Source organism: Haliotis cracherodii, unplaced genomic scaffold, assembly GCF_022045235.1.
Source record: "Haliotis cracherodii isolate W230 unplaced genomic scaffold, xgHalCrac1.p SCAF_22, whole genome shotgun sequence".
Classification (NCBI taxonomy): Eukaryota; Metazoa; Mollusca; class Gastropoda; order Lepetellida; family Haliotidae; genus Haliotis; species Haliotis cracherodii.
In genome coordinates, this window is record NW_027266278.1 from 6,370,029 (window position 1) to 6,383,942 (window position 13,914).

At 40.0% G+C, this 13,914-nt stretch overlaps 1 protein-coding gene across 1 annotated transcript in view; it reads left to right on the plus strand.

Moving 5' to 3' along the window:
• The window catches only part of LOC139471216 (uncharacterized), a 159,016-nt gene that overhangs the window by 70,634 nt on the left and 74,468 nt on the right, over positions 1–13,914 (plus strand). The window contains exons 59-73 of the mRNA XM_071253506.1: positions 76–239; positions 599–772; positions 1,173–1,382; positions 1,704–1,746; positions 2,116–2,285; positions 2,519–2,692; positions 3,195–3,404; positions 3,638–3,680; positions 7,893–8,053; positions 9,008–9,181; positions 9,437–9,655; positions 10,397–10,439; positions 10,610–10,770; positions 13,015–13,194; positions 13,681–13,887. Coding sequence (XP_071109607.1) covers positions 76–239; positions 599–772; positions 1,173–1,382; positions 1,704–1,746; positions 2,116–2,285; positions 2,519–2,692; positions 3,195–3,404; positions 3,638–3,680; positions 7,893–8,053; positions 9,008–9,181; positions 9,437–9,655; positions 10,397–10,439; positions 10,610–10,770; positions 13,015–13,194; positions 13,681–13,887 — 2,333 coding nt within the window. The remainder of the gene's footprint in view (positions 1–75; positions 240–598; positions 773–1,172; positions 1,383–1,703; positions 1,747–2,115; positions 2,286–2,518; positions 2,693–3,194; positions 3,405–3,637; positions 3,681–7,892; positions 8,054–9,007; positions 9,182–9,436; positions 9,656–10,396; positions 10,440–10,609; positions 10,771–13,014; positions 13,195–13,680; positions 13,888–13,914) is intronic.

The following is a 13,914-nucleotide window of genomic DNA, read 5'->3' on the forward strand; positions in this document are numbered from 1 at the left end:
CCTTCGAAACAAGTATGTTTTGAAATACAAGTTTTGAAGAAACACAATATTTCAAATTTGAATTCATTTTTGCAGTTTCACCATCGACAACCTCGAGGGAGAGAAACAATTCCTTATAAGCCTCAACATCAGTGCCTGCTTCGAGGCTGGAGGGAAGTGTCTGGTGACCCTACCTGTGTTAAATCAAGCCAGATTCCCAAACCCTGGATGTGACTGGAACTCAACACTGTCCCTCAAAGGTGAGTCAGTGGACACAACAACAAAGATCAGAACTGCAATGTACAAGGACACAGCCCATACGCCATGCCGCATTGAGTATCATGTAGTATCTCAGTTGTTTTGGTTAGAGCTGCTCATTTTAACAGAGAAACTGTTATGACATGAACATGGCCTACATTAATGATTGATTCAAAGTTATATTAAACTCGAACAACTATAACAAAATACCACCATGGCTTAGATCCATGTCTATTAGTGGGTGCAAATTTATAAAAATACATTTTCAAGTGACTATATCATATGCGTTATTGATACTGTACATCAACATGAAATCATGATTATGTATAAACTCTTTCTTATAATACTTCAATGTGCACAGGTTTCTCCCTGAAGAACTGGCTGCGCAATAATAATTTGATCATTGGTGACGCCTTGACATCAGCATTCCGGTTCCAGCTGTCTCTAGCGCTGGGCATCTCTGTGTACCTCTTGGACCCCATGTGTGACAGACTGAGGGGGATATACAAGGCGGACGCTACAGGGTGGAATAATGGTAATGACACACAGCTCATTTATAGGAGCCTTGCAAATGAGTATTCTTATCCAATTTTACACATGAAGAGAAATACCAGTGCCACTCTGTTGTTGAGCATTGTAACCAGTTCACAAGCTGTGAAACAGCTGTTCTGTTTTGTAATATGTTCATCATGATGACATCTCAGGTACAAGTCTATTGATTGAAACATATAACAAGGGACACACATACCATCAACATTTCACATTTCTAAACAATCACATTTAGGTTCTACAAACCTTGGAAGCATGTCGAGGCAGTCATTTTAATTAGCCCTTGATAACTTCATCATTTTTATCATTTGTGTTACTATTTACTAATAGGGAAATTTGTCATGGCATCTTGTGAGATGACATGTTGACCATTGTTTACATTTCAGCATGTCCAAAACCAATGACCCTTCCAACCCTACCGGACAGCCTGTCATGTCACATCCCCGACTACTGCACTGGACTGGACTGTTGTGTGGATATGGTCAGTCTGGGGATGTCCTTCAACTTCAAGATCCTCCTGGACACACGGAACCTTGTCCTGACTGTCGGTATCGAGAAACTCACCATTCAGATTTCACTGTTGAACTACAGGTGGGGTAAGTCTCATTGCAACAAAATTATCATCAATACTGTGTAGACAGCTGTACAGAGCAACCCTTATCTGTGGAACGTTTATGTTGAACAGCAGTATATGTATCGGGACATACCTTTTCGACGCTTGTAGACCACGAACAAGGACACTGTTGTACTGACAGAGACATATAAGACCTGTGATATAAATTTTGATAATCATATACTTTTCTCCACTATTTTTTCTCTGACAGTTGAATCTGTTTCGAGGATACTCGAAACTGGTTATTTTCTGGCCTTGACGTTTTATATTTACGAGTAAGCCAACATTTAGCTTATGATTTCAGGTGAATGGGAAATTTTCAACCTTAATGGAGTCGTTAGATTGAGGTGAGTTATGTTATTTATATTCTGTAAGCGGTACGTGTATCGTGTTTTGTTCGAGGAGTTAAGCTTTACTCTTCACTTCACTAAGATACGTAAATCAGTCGAGTTCTATATTAATCGTGTAATATGATTTTGAACATGAATTTTAAATGCCACAGGGAACATATTAAACATCACCTTTAATATTCTTTCCTAATGGCTAGTTCTTATATATTCTGCTGAAAACTCAGCGATGCACGGCCTTTGATAACCACTTCACTCATGCAGTAAGCAAACAGTTACTTAACTGTTATGTGCATACAGTCGCCCAGCAATACCACACACTAATATGTATGTACAAGTTACAATAGTGTGTGTACCTCATCTCTTCAGTTTCAAGATTGACGACCTTGTTCACGCTTGGAAGTATCTGATGAGTCTGAAACTATCCCTGTGCTTTGAGGCAGACCATCCGTGTGCTCTCAGCCTACCTGTCTTCACAGATATCAGCTTCCCTAAGCTGGTGTGGAACTGGGACAACCCTTTCTCCTCGACTGGCAACGGTAAGACACAAACACCTTGCACAGCTATATTCAGTTCTATGAACATCTCATGTATTACCTACTGCAATATTTAGGGAATCGAACTCAGGACTTAAACGTGCCAATCAACCAGATTAACGTCTAGAAATATATTCAGACTACAATGTTACGTAACTGAATTATACAGTTACATATGTCTGTGTCCTTAAAATTTATGTTCTTGCATTTATGTCATTCACATCTTCTATTTGCAGGCTTCTCTTTGAAGAACTGGCTATCTGATTTGAAGCTCCTATCTGGCAAGAGGCTGGCCGGCATAGCTGTGTCCAAACTGCTGGACAGACTTGGTCTCACAGGCTATCTGAGTGACCCCCAGTGTAACAAGAGCCTGCCCCCCTATGCTGGAGCAGTTGGAGGTTGGAAGAAGGGTAAACTGTTTCAATGATGAACTCGTAAAATGCATAACACTAATACTAAAACTACTAAAACACGAGTATCAATGGTAAAAATATGTCTTCTATAAAATACTAACGGATGAGAAAATTATCCTGTTATCACCTTAATGTAAACCCCCAAACTTTTTTTATTTCTACATGCTTCTTGAATATAATCCTAGAGACAATTCTGAATTTCGAAAATAAATGTTTTCTGTCGATGTGCTTGTATAGGTGAAAACCTAAAAAGAGTAATTACCTTGATATAAATCCGACTATCCCTCCTTGATATTCACTCGGTGCATAGCTTGTGGTTGAAATAACACTCCCTGAAGTGTGATTCTGTGTTACAAAAAACTGAATCTGTATATCTTAATGTATTGTGCTTATTGAAGGTTTTGACCGATCTTTTTAGTATTCACAATATATGTGTTGTATTCACACACCCATTGATACAAATGGGTATCACTGATTCATACGTGTTTTATGTTTTCAGACTGCCCTGCCAGTCTCACCCTGCCTGCACTACCAGACTCCGTCACCTGTCATCTGTCAGACCCGTGTGGCTCCATACAGTGTTGTATTGACGTGGACTTTATCGGGAGATCCTTCAACGTCCAGATAGGAATAGACCCTTGCACCTACACCTTCACCATGGGCATAGAGAAGCTCGTCTTCACCAGGGCCTTGTCCGGCTACAAATGGGGTGAGGAGGATGTCATTTTAGTATTTGTGAATGATACAGATATATCTCGAGAGTGTAGATAAATGGTTTGATAGCGGATATTCCAACATCTAGAAATTGGTAGTTACAGTATATTAATATCACCCAATTTGATGTAGAGAGAATCTGTAATGTCTCCTTTTGATAGATCTGTTTATGGATATGCAAAAAAAGGCGGTTTATCTGTCATGTCTTAAATAAATGTTTTTTTACAGGAAATGTGGAAGACTTCAACCTGAAAAACGTCATCCGTATGAAGTAAGCACTGCTTTTACATTGCTAATTAACAATTATTTCAAAAGAATAATTTTACCTTATTCTGATTCATAACGTAGTGGAAATCTCTTGTGCAGTTTTCCTAGTGAACAGAAAACATCTCACCAAAATGCACAACGTGACCAACCGTTTCACTCATCACTCTCTTACTTTCGCCACAGCTAGCTGGTGGTGTCTTTCTTGTGCTCTCTAATCCAAGCCATCTTTCATAATCTAGGCCCTTCTGATTTAAAATTTGGCTTTCTTCAGACGTTCTTCTATCATCTTCAACGATTATATTTTAAACTTTACACGCAATTTTCCTCTTCAGACTGTGCAAATTTCCCACGTTTTTCACCATCCCCGAAGGTGCTCACGAAGCCTTCCTCCATGAACACCTCAGGGAGTGAAAATACCTGCTCGCAGACTGCCTCCTCCCAGCAGCTTCAGTCATTCGTTCAGCCTTAGACTTTCACGCAGCCATAGACCTGTGCGCAGCCACCGACCGGCCTTCACAAAACCTCATACCTCGAAACAGTCTACTTTCACAAAGCCTTCAACCTGTGCAGTCTTCAACGTTTGCGAAGCCTCCTAATTTAATGCATATCTGCTTCTTCATGCACTGACTTGATTGCCGGTGTTACTTTGCAGGTTTTATTTGCCATGCAACAACAGCAGACATTAAGCATACCCTGCGTGCTTCTACTACGTCGACAGTTTCCTCTGAAGACGTTTCTCATTCATCACATCGTTCTACCAAGCCTCTTACCCAAAGGTTTCTTACCTCCTACAAGAAAAAGACCTGCCAGCGAGGAGGAATCACTGTAATCAGAAGAATTCCCTTCCATTTATGAGGATCACAAATTATTGGCATAGTTTGCCGACTGCTTAACCATTCCGTCACCCTCCAGGGATATTCCCCCTAGCAGGTCTTATTACATCAAGGGGTGGGTGGGGATATTGACACCTTCACCATTCCACCGATCAAGCCGATCTTAACAGAAATTCAAATATCTTCATGCCTCTTTTTCTAAAGCTACCTGCAGCAAGGGTTTGCCTCAGGGTTTCCCTCACACGAGATGTGCACTTTGCTTCAGGCTCTGAAGATTGATGAAGACTACACACTGATGAGTAGAACATACTGCATTGATAATAAGAAATTGGCACAGCTCCACACCACAACGAGACACTCTTTGGCCTTTCCTTGACCCACTCGATCAATGAATCAATGTTGAATGCCTTAAAGAACCCTCACAGTGAAAGGATTTTCTTATCTGCAATGATAGCACAGAAAAGAATCAAGAACTTACCTTCACGTCAGTCAGTCACATGGCGGCATACTCTTCGTCCTCTGGGATTCATCTTGCATCATGGGATTCATCTTGCATCTTCTAAGGCCATATTCGCAGCATAAACGAGGAAGTGGTCCAAGACTCCAAAGACCAGATACTCATCAATTTGGTCCACAGCATGAACTCGATTCACAAACAAATAGTTCAGAAGACACAATTTCAAGACCCTCTTCTCCAGTATACAGTAGGCAAAGGACAAGCCTTTACAGTGGTTTCGTAAAACCCAATGCAGGCAACCTGATCAGCCCAGTCAGGGACGGGGATCAAGAGGATCCCACGCCTACAGTTGAAAGGAAACTGGTGAATGACTGAGACATCCACTCCCCAGTCGTTCAAGTACAGAAATCTACAATATGTGGAAGACTGGCAAGATATTGGCAAGAGAATGCCCTAGCAGTATCATGGGAAGCACTTTATACCAGAAAGGGTTATAGTCCAGCTTTCTGCCAAGAACCTCTCTCACACAATCTGTCGAATGTTCAATATCCAAATCCACTACAATCCAGGTTGACAGAGTCAGTTGGCATTCCTCTCACGAAGGTGGAAATAGTGCAACCCAAAGTCCAATCTCCAGGTTTTTATTAATCTTTTGTGTCCCAAAGGACCTCAAAGTTTTGTTTTATTTACAATATGAACGAATTTTACAAACTGTATCTCCAAAAGCCAGATACATTTAGAATGATCCACCTCTAAGACATGTCTGCGCTCCCTCGACAAGGTCCAGCATTACCCATGCCCTTTGGTATTTCACTCTGAAACTACTAACATGATGGTGAGTCAACTATCAGAAGTTAGATCTTGAACCCATCCCAAGATCTCAAGTTCTTGGACATCAGGTTCATGACAGAGCAGAGCCATATTCAAGTTCCTGAAGATTGTTGGTAACAGTTTTCTCCCAGCAGCAATTCACTATTCACAAGTGGACATTAATCAATTCAAGACAAGTGACCTTAGGTCTACTAATGTCAGCCTAGGCCTTGACAGTACGGGGCAAGGCTTAATCTACGTCCCATACAAATATCAACAAGGGATACAACTCAAATGTGTGTGGATGAAAGTACCTTAACAAATATAATCAGCACCTTGATGTGGATGCCTCACTTTAAGGATGTTGTGCCCATTTTGACTCAGAGGCAACATCAGAGCTGTGGTTCACATAAGAAATACTCCTCCACATAAACCATTTGGAGTACAAGGCAGTAATCCAAGCAATATTCTCCCCCAGAACGGGACTCTCAGGCTTGGTCAAACGACGCCCTAGCAATATGATGGGAGGCACTTCACACTTACGCATTCCCAATTCTAGCTTTGTTCTACAGAAGATCATTCAAATCAACTGCATTTCGTTGAGACTTATCGGCCGGTGTGAACATGGTTACCAGACCTCAGCACATAAACATGAGAGCGAAAGCTAAATCTCCCAAACTGGCCAAATCTGCTTTTTCATCCACACTCAAACCAAGTTCATTCAAGACGAGATCTCTACGAGTATGGAGCATATTAGAGTATGTCAGGCAGCTAAAGCAGTCTCTTCAGCCCTTTTACAGATCCACAAGGAACTTGTATGATGATCATTGGAAGAAATTTCACCAGTTTGCGGTGTGTCTAAAGTGGCCGATTTCTTGTGTCATGTACAGAGCACAAGAATTCTCAAGGGTTCTTATTCAGGAAGATGTCATTAGTCTTATCTTACCTATGGCTAATGAAGAAAAATCACAAATGTTTAGAGCCCCGACATGTTTTTTTAACATAGTGATACAACATCTTATCAGTGATGACACAAAATAGTCTGTTCCTTCTGCCATTAGCCACAACAGCCTGAATGTTAGAAATCCATGCTCTCTTCTGCAGTACCAGATTTGACAGCAGAAAACACTCCTCGGCTCATATCAGCCTGAGATGATGGGACTTCAAGGCAAAGAACCAGTTACCAGGACAGCCAGACAATTTCACGTCCCTGCACTTTCGTCCATTCTAGGATGAGAGGAGACTTTCGGCGGCGAAGACTATTCATCCAATTAATGAGAAATGTTCCTATTGCATGAGAGCAGTCATCCTTAGAGCTTACAGCCCAGCGAGTTTGGATCCACCTAAAGCCTTCAATCCACTTGAAGTCAGAGCCCTACATGAAACTGCTTCAACCATAATAGAAAGATGCTTCTAGAGATCAGACTCTGTTTGTGCAAGCCAAACCCGAGAGACTTTGCTACCCAGCGCCTACCAGAAGAGACATGAATCACGTTGACTCAGAGAAGTCAGCTGAATGTCCCATTTCCATCGTTTTTGCCCTGTCCCCGTGTATTACAAGATTATTCAGAGCATGAGTGATAAACAACTGTGCTAAAATTACGACAAAAGACCTAGAGAAGTCAGGCCACGTTCCATTGGGGTTGCAAAGAACAGACCATGACGAGAATACCACATGCAGGTGAGACCCAACGCCTTACTGTGAGATTTCAGCAATTAGTATCAGTCAGGATAAGGTAAATTATTTATTTTTAGGGTAAAATATTATCAATCCTAATCCTGACTCATATGCTTTAAGCAACTACCCAGCCGTCACCCCTCTCTCTCTCTCTCTCTCTCTCTCTCTCTCTCTAAGAGAGTGATGATGGACGAGAAGTGTTCTGTTCACTGGGAATACTGCGTAAGAGGTTTCCACTTCTTTTTGGCACTTAGTATGAGTCATGTTAAGTATGTTTGCCCTAAAAGATTCATTTTGCTTTGTAAGAGTTGTTACAATGCGCCTCACATTGAAATTCAGTGGCTCCAGTTCGTACTTTTCTATGTTCCCTGTTGATCTTTAAGCACAGAATAAATTGCATTTGTTCACCTTTAGTGTTTTTCTTGGTCCTTTTTTCAGTTTCATGATCGATGATCTGTTCGGGGAAAAGAAGTTCCTGATCAACCTCAACATCAGTGTCTGTTTTGAGGAGGACACTTGTCTGATTTCCTTCCCTGCTCTGAAGGACGTCAAGATTCCCAAGTTGGTCTGTGACTGGGAAAGTACAGCTGCTCTTGCGGGTCAGTGATGTGGATGAGAAATTAAATGGTGGAACACCCTAAGAATTTTTCATGCATTCCAGCTTATCAAACACCATAACTTTTTTTCAGCTTTGTTCGCTGAATGGTATAACGATGGTATTGTGGCACTTCTTTCAGATAAAAGAAGTAATACTGTGGGAAAATATATTATTAGGTTGATAAGGAATATGTCACAACTACTGCACTTGTAAGTATTGTTTTCTCACGTGTAAGTAATTATTAATTGTTTTGCTTGCTTTGAGCTTTTCGTTTTTGAAGTAAACCGAAAAATATGTAATGATTTTAACGACAGTGTATCATACACATTACTGATTGTTCATCTCTACTTTGAAATATATTTGCATTATTGTTATAAAATACACTGCTTTTTTATTGAAGTTACCGATAGTGTATCTGTGAAAGTCAATACAGAGCAATGCTTTTCTTTTTCTTGCATTCTTTATTGTGTAGCCGAGGATATGTGACGAAGATTGAATGCAACAAAATGAAATATAGAAATTTACTCCACTGCAGTGACGGCCGACAGCATGACACCTCATGCAAATACAAATTGAACATAAAACATAAATATTACAGCTTATTTACGCATAACAAAGCTTACTGAGTTAATGCTTGATGTTACACGAACATGCATGCTATTTGATATGACCTCACGACTCATTCTTTTTTGACTGCCCATCAACATTCAAATCTCGGCCATGCCGCTTCTCAGCTCCCTAAACAATTAAAGTAACCTCCCTTTTTAACAAAAAATTCGAACACTGCAGGCTGTATTTGGCAGCTGCACAGAGTGTTAGTAAGTTACCAACAAATTATTGATCAGTGCAGACCAGAAGAGTCATTGTATATGGATCAACAAAACAAGTAATGGCATGCCTCAACAAATCTTCAATTCCAATCAGGGTATTCATGATAATACATCTTTTCTCCTAGATTTCTCTCTGTCTGACTTCCTGTCTGAGATGAAGTCCACTGGATCAGAGAGTCTCACTTTGGTCATCGCAGCCAAACTATTTGAGAGGCTGGAAATAGCAGGGTATCTGAAGACACAACAGTGTCAAAATACAAGTAGTCCTTATGTGCCTACTCTCAATGGATGGAACAACGGTAAATCCCGGAATATTAGGTCATATACGGAACCGGCATGAAAAATAAGAAGCCAGTATTTTTGCGACATTAAATTGCTGAATAAATTATTCTATTCTAAGATACTATTCTGTTCATGAATCATGATATCATCTACGTGCTAACCTGAAACCAATTCTAGATGTAATATTTTCAGTAGTTGCAAAATTTCCTAAATGACGAAATGGAACAATCAGTGGCTTATTAATGGTGATGGTTTCCATTTCATGACTTCAGATTGTCCAGTTCCTGGGCTTGACCAGAACCTCCCAGAACTCCCTGGTTCCATGGCATGTTACGTTCCCGACATCTGCACCGCCATTGACTGCTGCATCTACATCGACTTCCTGTCACATGCCTTCAACGTCATCCTGACAGTGGACATGTGCAACTATCAGCTGACAGTCGGCGTCGAAAATCTGGTCTACAAACAGATGTTGCTTCATTATCAATGGGGTATGACTATTCTTATTGGTTTTTTTCGGATAAGTGTATAATGATGTTCTGATTTATTATTTATGATTAACATGTTGATGCTAGTTTGCTTTTGATGGATGACTACCATGCTTGTGCCGCTTCGTGGGATGAAATTGGATATAACGTTGCATTCAAGATTATTGCATTTATATTGCCACCTGCATGCACGTGTGTGTGTGTGTGTGGCTGCTTGCACTGGACCTGACCAGCCAGTTTATATAGTGCTAGCCCACTTTGATACCATGCTACAGTTTTAAATGGATACACTATATATAGATAGTATACTGACTCCGGGACGATCATTCTTTTTCATCCCTTAATGCAGTCAGAGTAACAACAAGCAGTAGCATTTGTAATGACACTGCCAGGGAATCGAATCACTGACCACTCTCTGGACAGACGTTCTATCCATTCGACCACGGAGGTGGTCTGTCGCTGGACATATATTCCAAGATAATCTAAAAGAATCCAATGCAATCAAACTCATACAAAAATTTGAATTGACCATCACACGAAACCTGGAATGTTTTGATGAACATTTTGTTCTGACAAACTTGGGGAAAAAGCCTTGTCTTTAAGTGTATTTTAAGAATCACATTTAGTCTGTATGTTTGAGACTATTCAACGATCTTTTTCATACAAACATCATGTGCTGATTGGAAACAAATGTGAGTATTGCATTACATAATACATATTTAAAACATGTCATTTTATTTACAGGCACAGAAGAGCATTTTTATGTAAAAGGCGTCATTCGAGTAGAGTAAGTATTTGCGTCGCCTTAATTGGAGAAGCGTGGGCCCATTTTGGAAAAAAACCCAATGACTCAGTCAAGCAAAAGGACATGGAAAATTGAATCTACTCTATATGCATACACCAAACATGAAACGTCTATGTAGATATATATGCATTAATGAAACTTTCATGTTTCAGATACACAATCAACCGACTGCTGTCTGAGAGGAAACTGGAGGTGACAGCAGCTGTCAGTGTGTGTCTGAAACAGAACGAGTGTTTGTTCTCTAAAACCTTCCTTGACAGAGCCAAGATACCACAACCCCTGTGTGACTGGGAGGACATGCTGAAACGGAGAAGTAAGGCTTGAATAAACAAGTGTTATCTCTATTTATTCCTACTTATCATTTCTCATCTCATCGTGTCTTTGCCTAATTCCTGAAGCAGGTGTTGTTGCAGGCCTCAAACGGCTGGTCGACATTGAATGTACAAGTGCGTAATATTTAATATCGGATGGTTAAAAAGTCAATTGTTTTGAGTGGGCTGACACTCATAATCATGCTGAGTTGGTATTTCTGTTTCTAGTACCGACCGGTCGTGTGTCAATGAAAGTAAAGTGACAAAACCCTCTCTATATCCAATAGAAATCTCTGCATAAAGAAGAGCCAATTGTACGATTCCGACTATATCATGAGGATGTGTTTTGGAATCACTTTCAGATAGTAATAATACCAGGTGTTCGCGAAAATGAGCGTATCCTGGTCCACTGGTGGCACCCGTCACAAACACATACAAAGACAAGTCACTTGCTCACCTGAAATAACACTAGAACATATGGTACACTTAAAAATAGGGAATTGCATCAGACATCATTTGTGTCACTGATGCGAGAATTTGGAGATGTCCTCCACATGTCTACCATGAAACATTTTGAAAGGTTTACTGAGGCCTTGAATGTTGTAACCTTGATCAAATAACTTCTGAGCAAGAGTTGAATGGCGCTCTTTGAATTCTTGGTACAAAGAGCATGCACGATTGTATCCCCAAAAGTTGTGAAATGTAAGCTGCTGCATATTGCTTGACATAAAGGAAAAGTTGACTGTTGTAGAGTTGAAGTCACACAGTCTTGTGGAGAGTGTTTTGACACGCTGAATCTTTATGCATAGATCTTAATACGAAACTGATGAGGCGGTGTCACTGGTCTTCTTTATTTCCTTTTCTGATGGGTAAATCAGTGGAAGAGACTTGGGTATTTGATTGTTATTGGACGATATTAAATTATCGATATACATGAAGCTTAAGTTCAACTTCTTGGCCAAATTACCTTGTTTTGGCTTTGCCAATCCGAACAGAAATCCCGATTCATATGCATAAAGAAACAGAACCGCAAGAAGGGGAGTGCAATTGGTGCCCATGGAGATGCCTACTTCTTGTCTTAATGTTTTACCCCAAAATTTTACGAAGATGTTATCAATGAGGAAGTCCAGCATATCATATATTGTTTTCTCAGTAAACTTCATATGGCATTTGCTTCAGTTTTCACAAATTGTCCTGAACCTCTGAATATAGATACGTACCTGTATCTGTGGTCACCACGTTTTGTAACAAAATCCCCATGGATCAAGGAATGAAGTTTTTCCTTAAATTGTCATATGGGAAAGTGGTGTACAAAGTCGAAAAATCAACTTTTCTAGAGATTGCAAAAAGTCAAGCAAATCCTTGGAGTTTTGGAGAATCCACATGGTGTTTATTCCACTTGTCTAATATACTCTCTGTGAATATGAAGAAAGTCCTGCCTTGATTGTATCAAAGATTATGGTCAGTCTTTGAGACAGGGATTCGGTGGTACATTTGCTGGAACCAGCAATATATCTCGCTTTGTACAGATTTTTATGGAGCTTTGGAACACAGTACAAAAGAGGAATGGACATGTCTTCAGGTTTTAGAGTCAAGTCAAAAGTTGACAGTGCTGATTTATGTTTTTTGCCGATCCCTTCTCAGTTAACAAACCGGCCTTATATGTGACATTATGATATGTCATTTATAGCAAGTTCTTTGATCAATCAATTAATGTAGTGATGCTTACATACAATGGTTATGTTATTTGAGGCCAAGCACTAAGGCACTAAGTACTAAATATTCAGAAGGTTTGACTTCATATTCTGTTAGTTTGATGTCTCAAGCAAATCTGTAGGCCTTCTGTACAGCAAAATTGTGGTATCAATTCTTTTAATAAGTCAATGTTTGTGATAGGTGTATATTTTCCATTTTGTTTAGTAAAACCGATCTGGTTGATATATGGTGTGGGAATCAAAGTCAAAGATTTATATTGAGTTTAAGGATTCCGGTCGATATACCTAAGAGTTACATTAAACATCAGAGTTTTACATCTGCGGATAAATCTTTATTTGTAACAGTTTGTTTCTAAGAGAAATAACATGGTTTACTGCATCGTCTTCCGAGGAGAGAAGAGAAATATATTCATGGCAGTAGCCTTCAACAAAAGGATCCGTAAAAGGTTATTTTGTGTTTTAATGATACTCGGTACTACAATTCATTTCAACTATCTATGCCATTTTAACATTTGTGATTGTTTGTTTCAGATTTCTCATTGTCCAACTGGGCGTCAGGCAAGGGTCTGTCCTCCACCGTTTCTTCTTTATCTGATACACTGATATCTCAGCTCCTGGATGATCTCGGGGTGTCACAGTATCTCCTCAGTCCAGCCTGTGATCAGTTAGCAAGTCCATATTCTCCTGCTGGGATAAACAACTGGAATAATGGTAAATGTATTAACGTTAAGTTCAACTGTGTTATTGGTGTTGGTGGACTGACGTAGTTTCTGCATGTAGTTATAACATGTTGGTTCGCATCCTGATTGAGAACATGTACGCCTGGGATCGTACAGATGACTTCAGGGTAACTGATGACAGATGAAATCACCAATTATGAAACTATTCCTGCTGTTAGGATCAGTGGGTTCTAAAGCTTTTAAATGATTCGAATGGTTTTGAATACCTACATATTCGTACTATAAGTGCACTGAAGCCAAAGATCACCTGAATCTGCTATGCCCTTTAGACACTACATTTGCCTTAACTGTGCGGAGGAGTCCGTTACAGCAAAACCTTCCACAACAGCTACACAAACTGCTTGTTGCAAAACATGATTTAATGATTTCGGAATTCTTACACCATAGAAAATTGCATTGACACCTCACCATTGTAAGTATAGACCCGTCTTTATATTTATGTATTTCTGTGTTTAAGAATGTAGGAGCCGAGCCGTACCATCCCTACCAGACTCTGTGCGATGTCACCTGACCTCCAACTGTTCCACTGTAGACTGTTGTGTCGATGTTCCTCTCATCAAGAGGACCATCCAGGCAAAGTTTGATGTGGATGTTTGTCGCCTACAGATCACAATGACCATAGAAAAACTATCGTACACCGTGTCACTCCTGGCTAATGAATGGGGTAAATATTTACATCGTCAGTCTACAT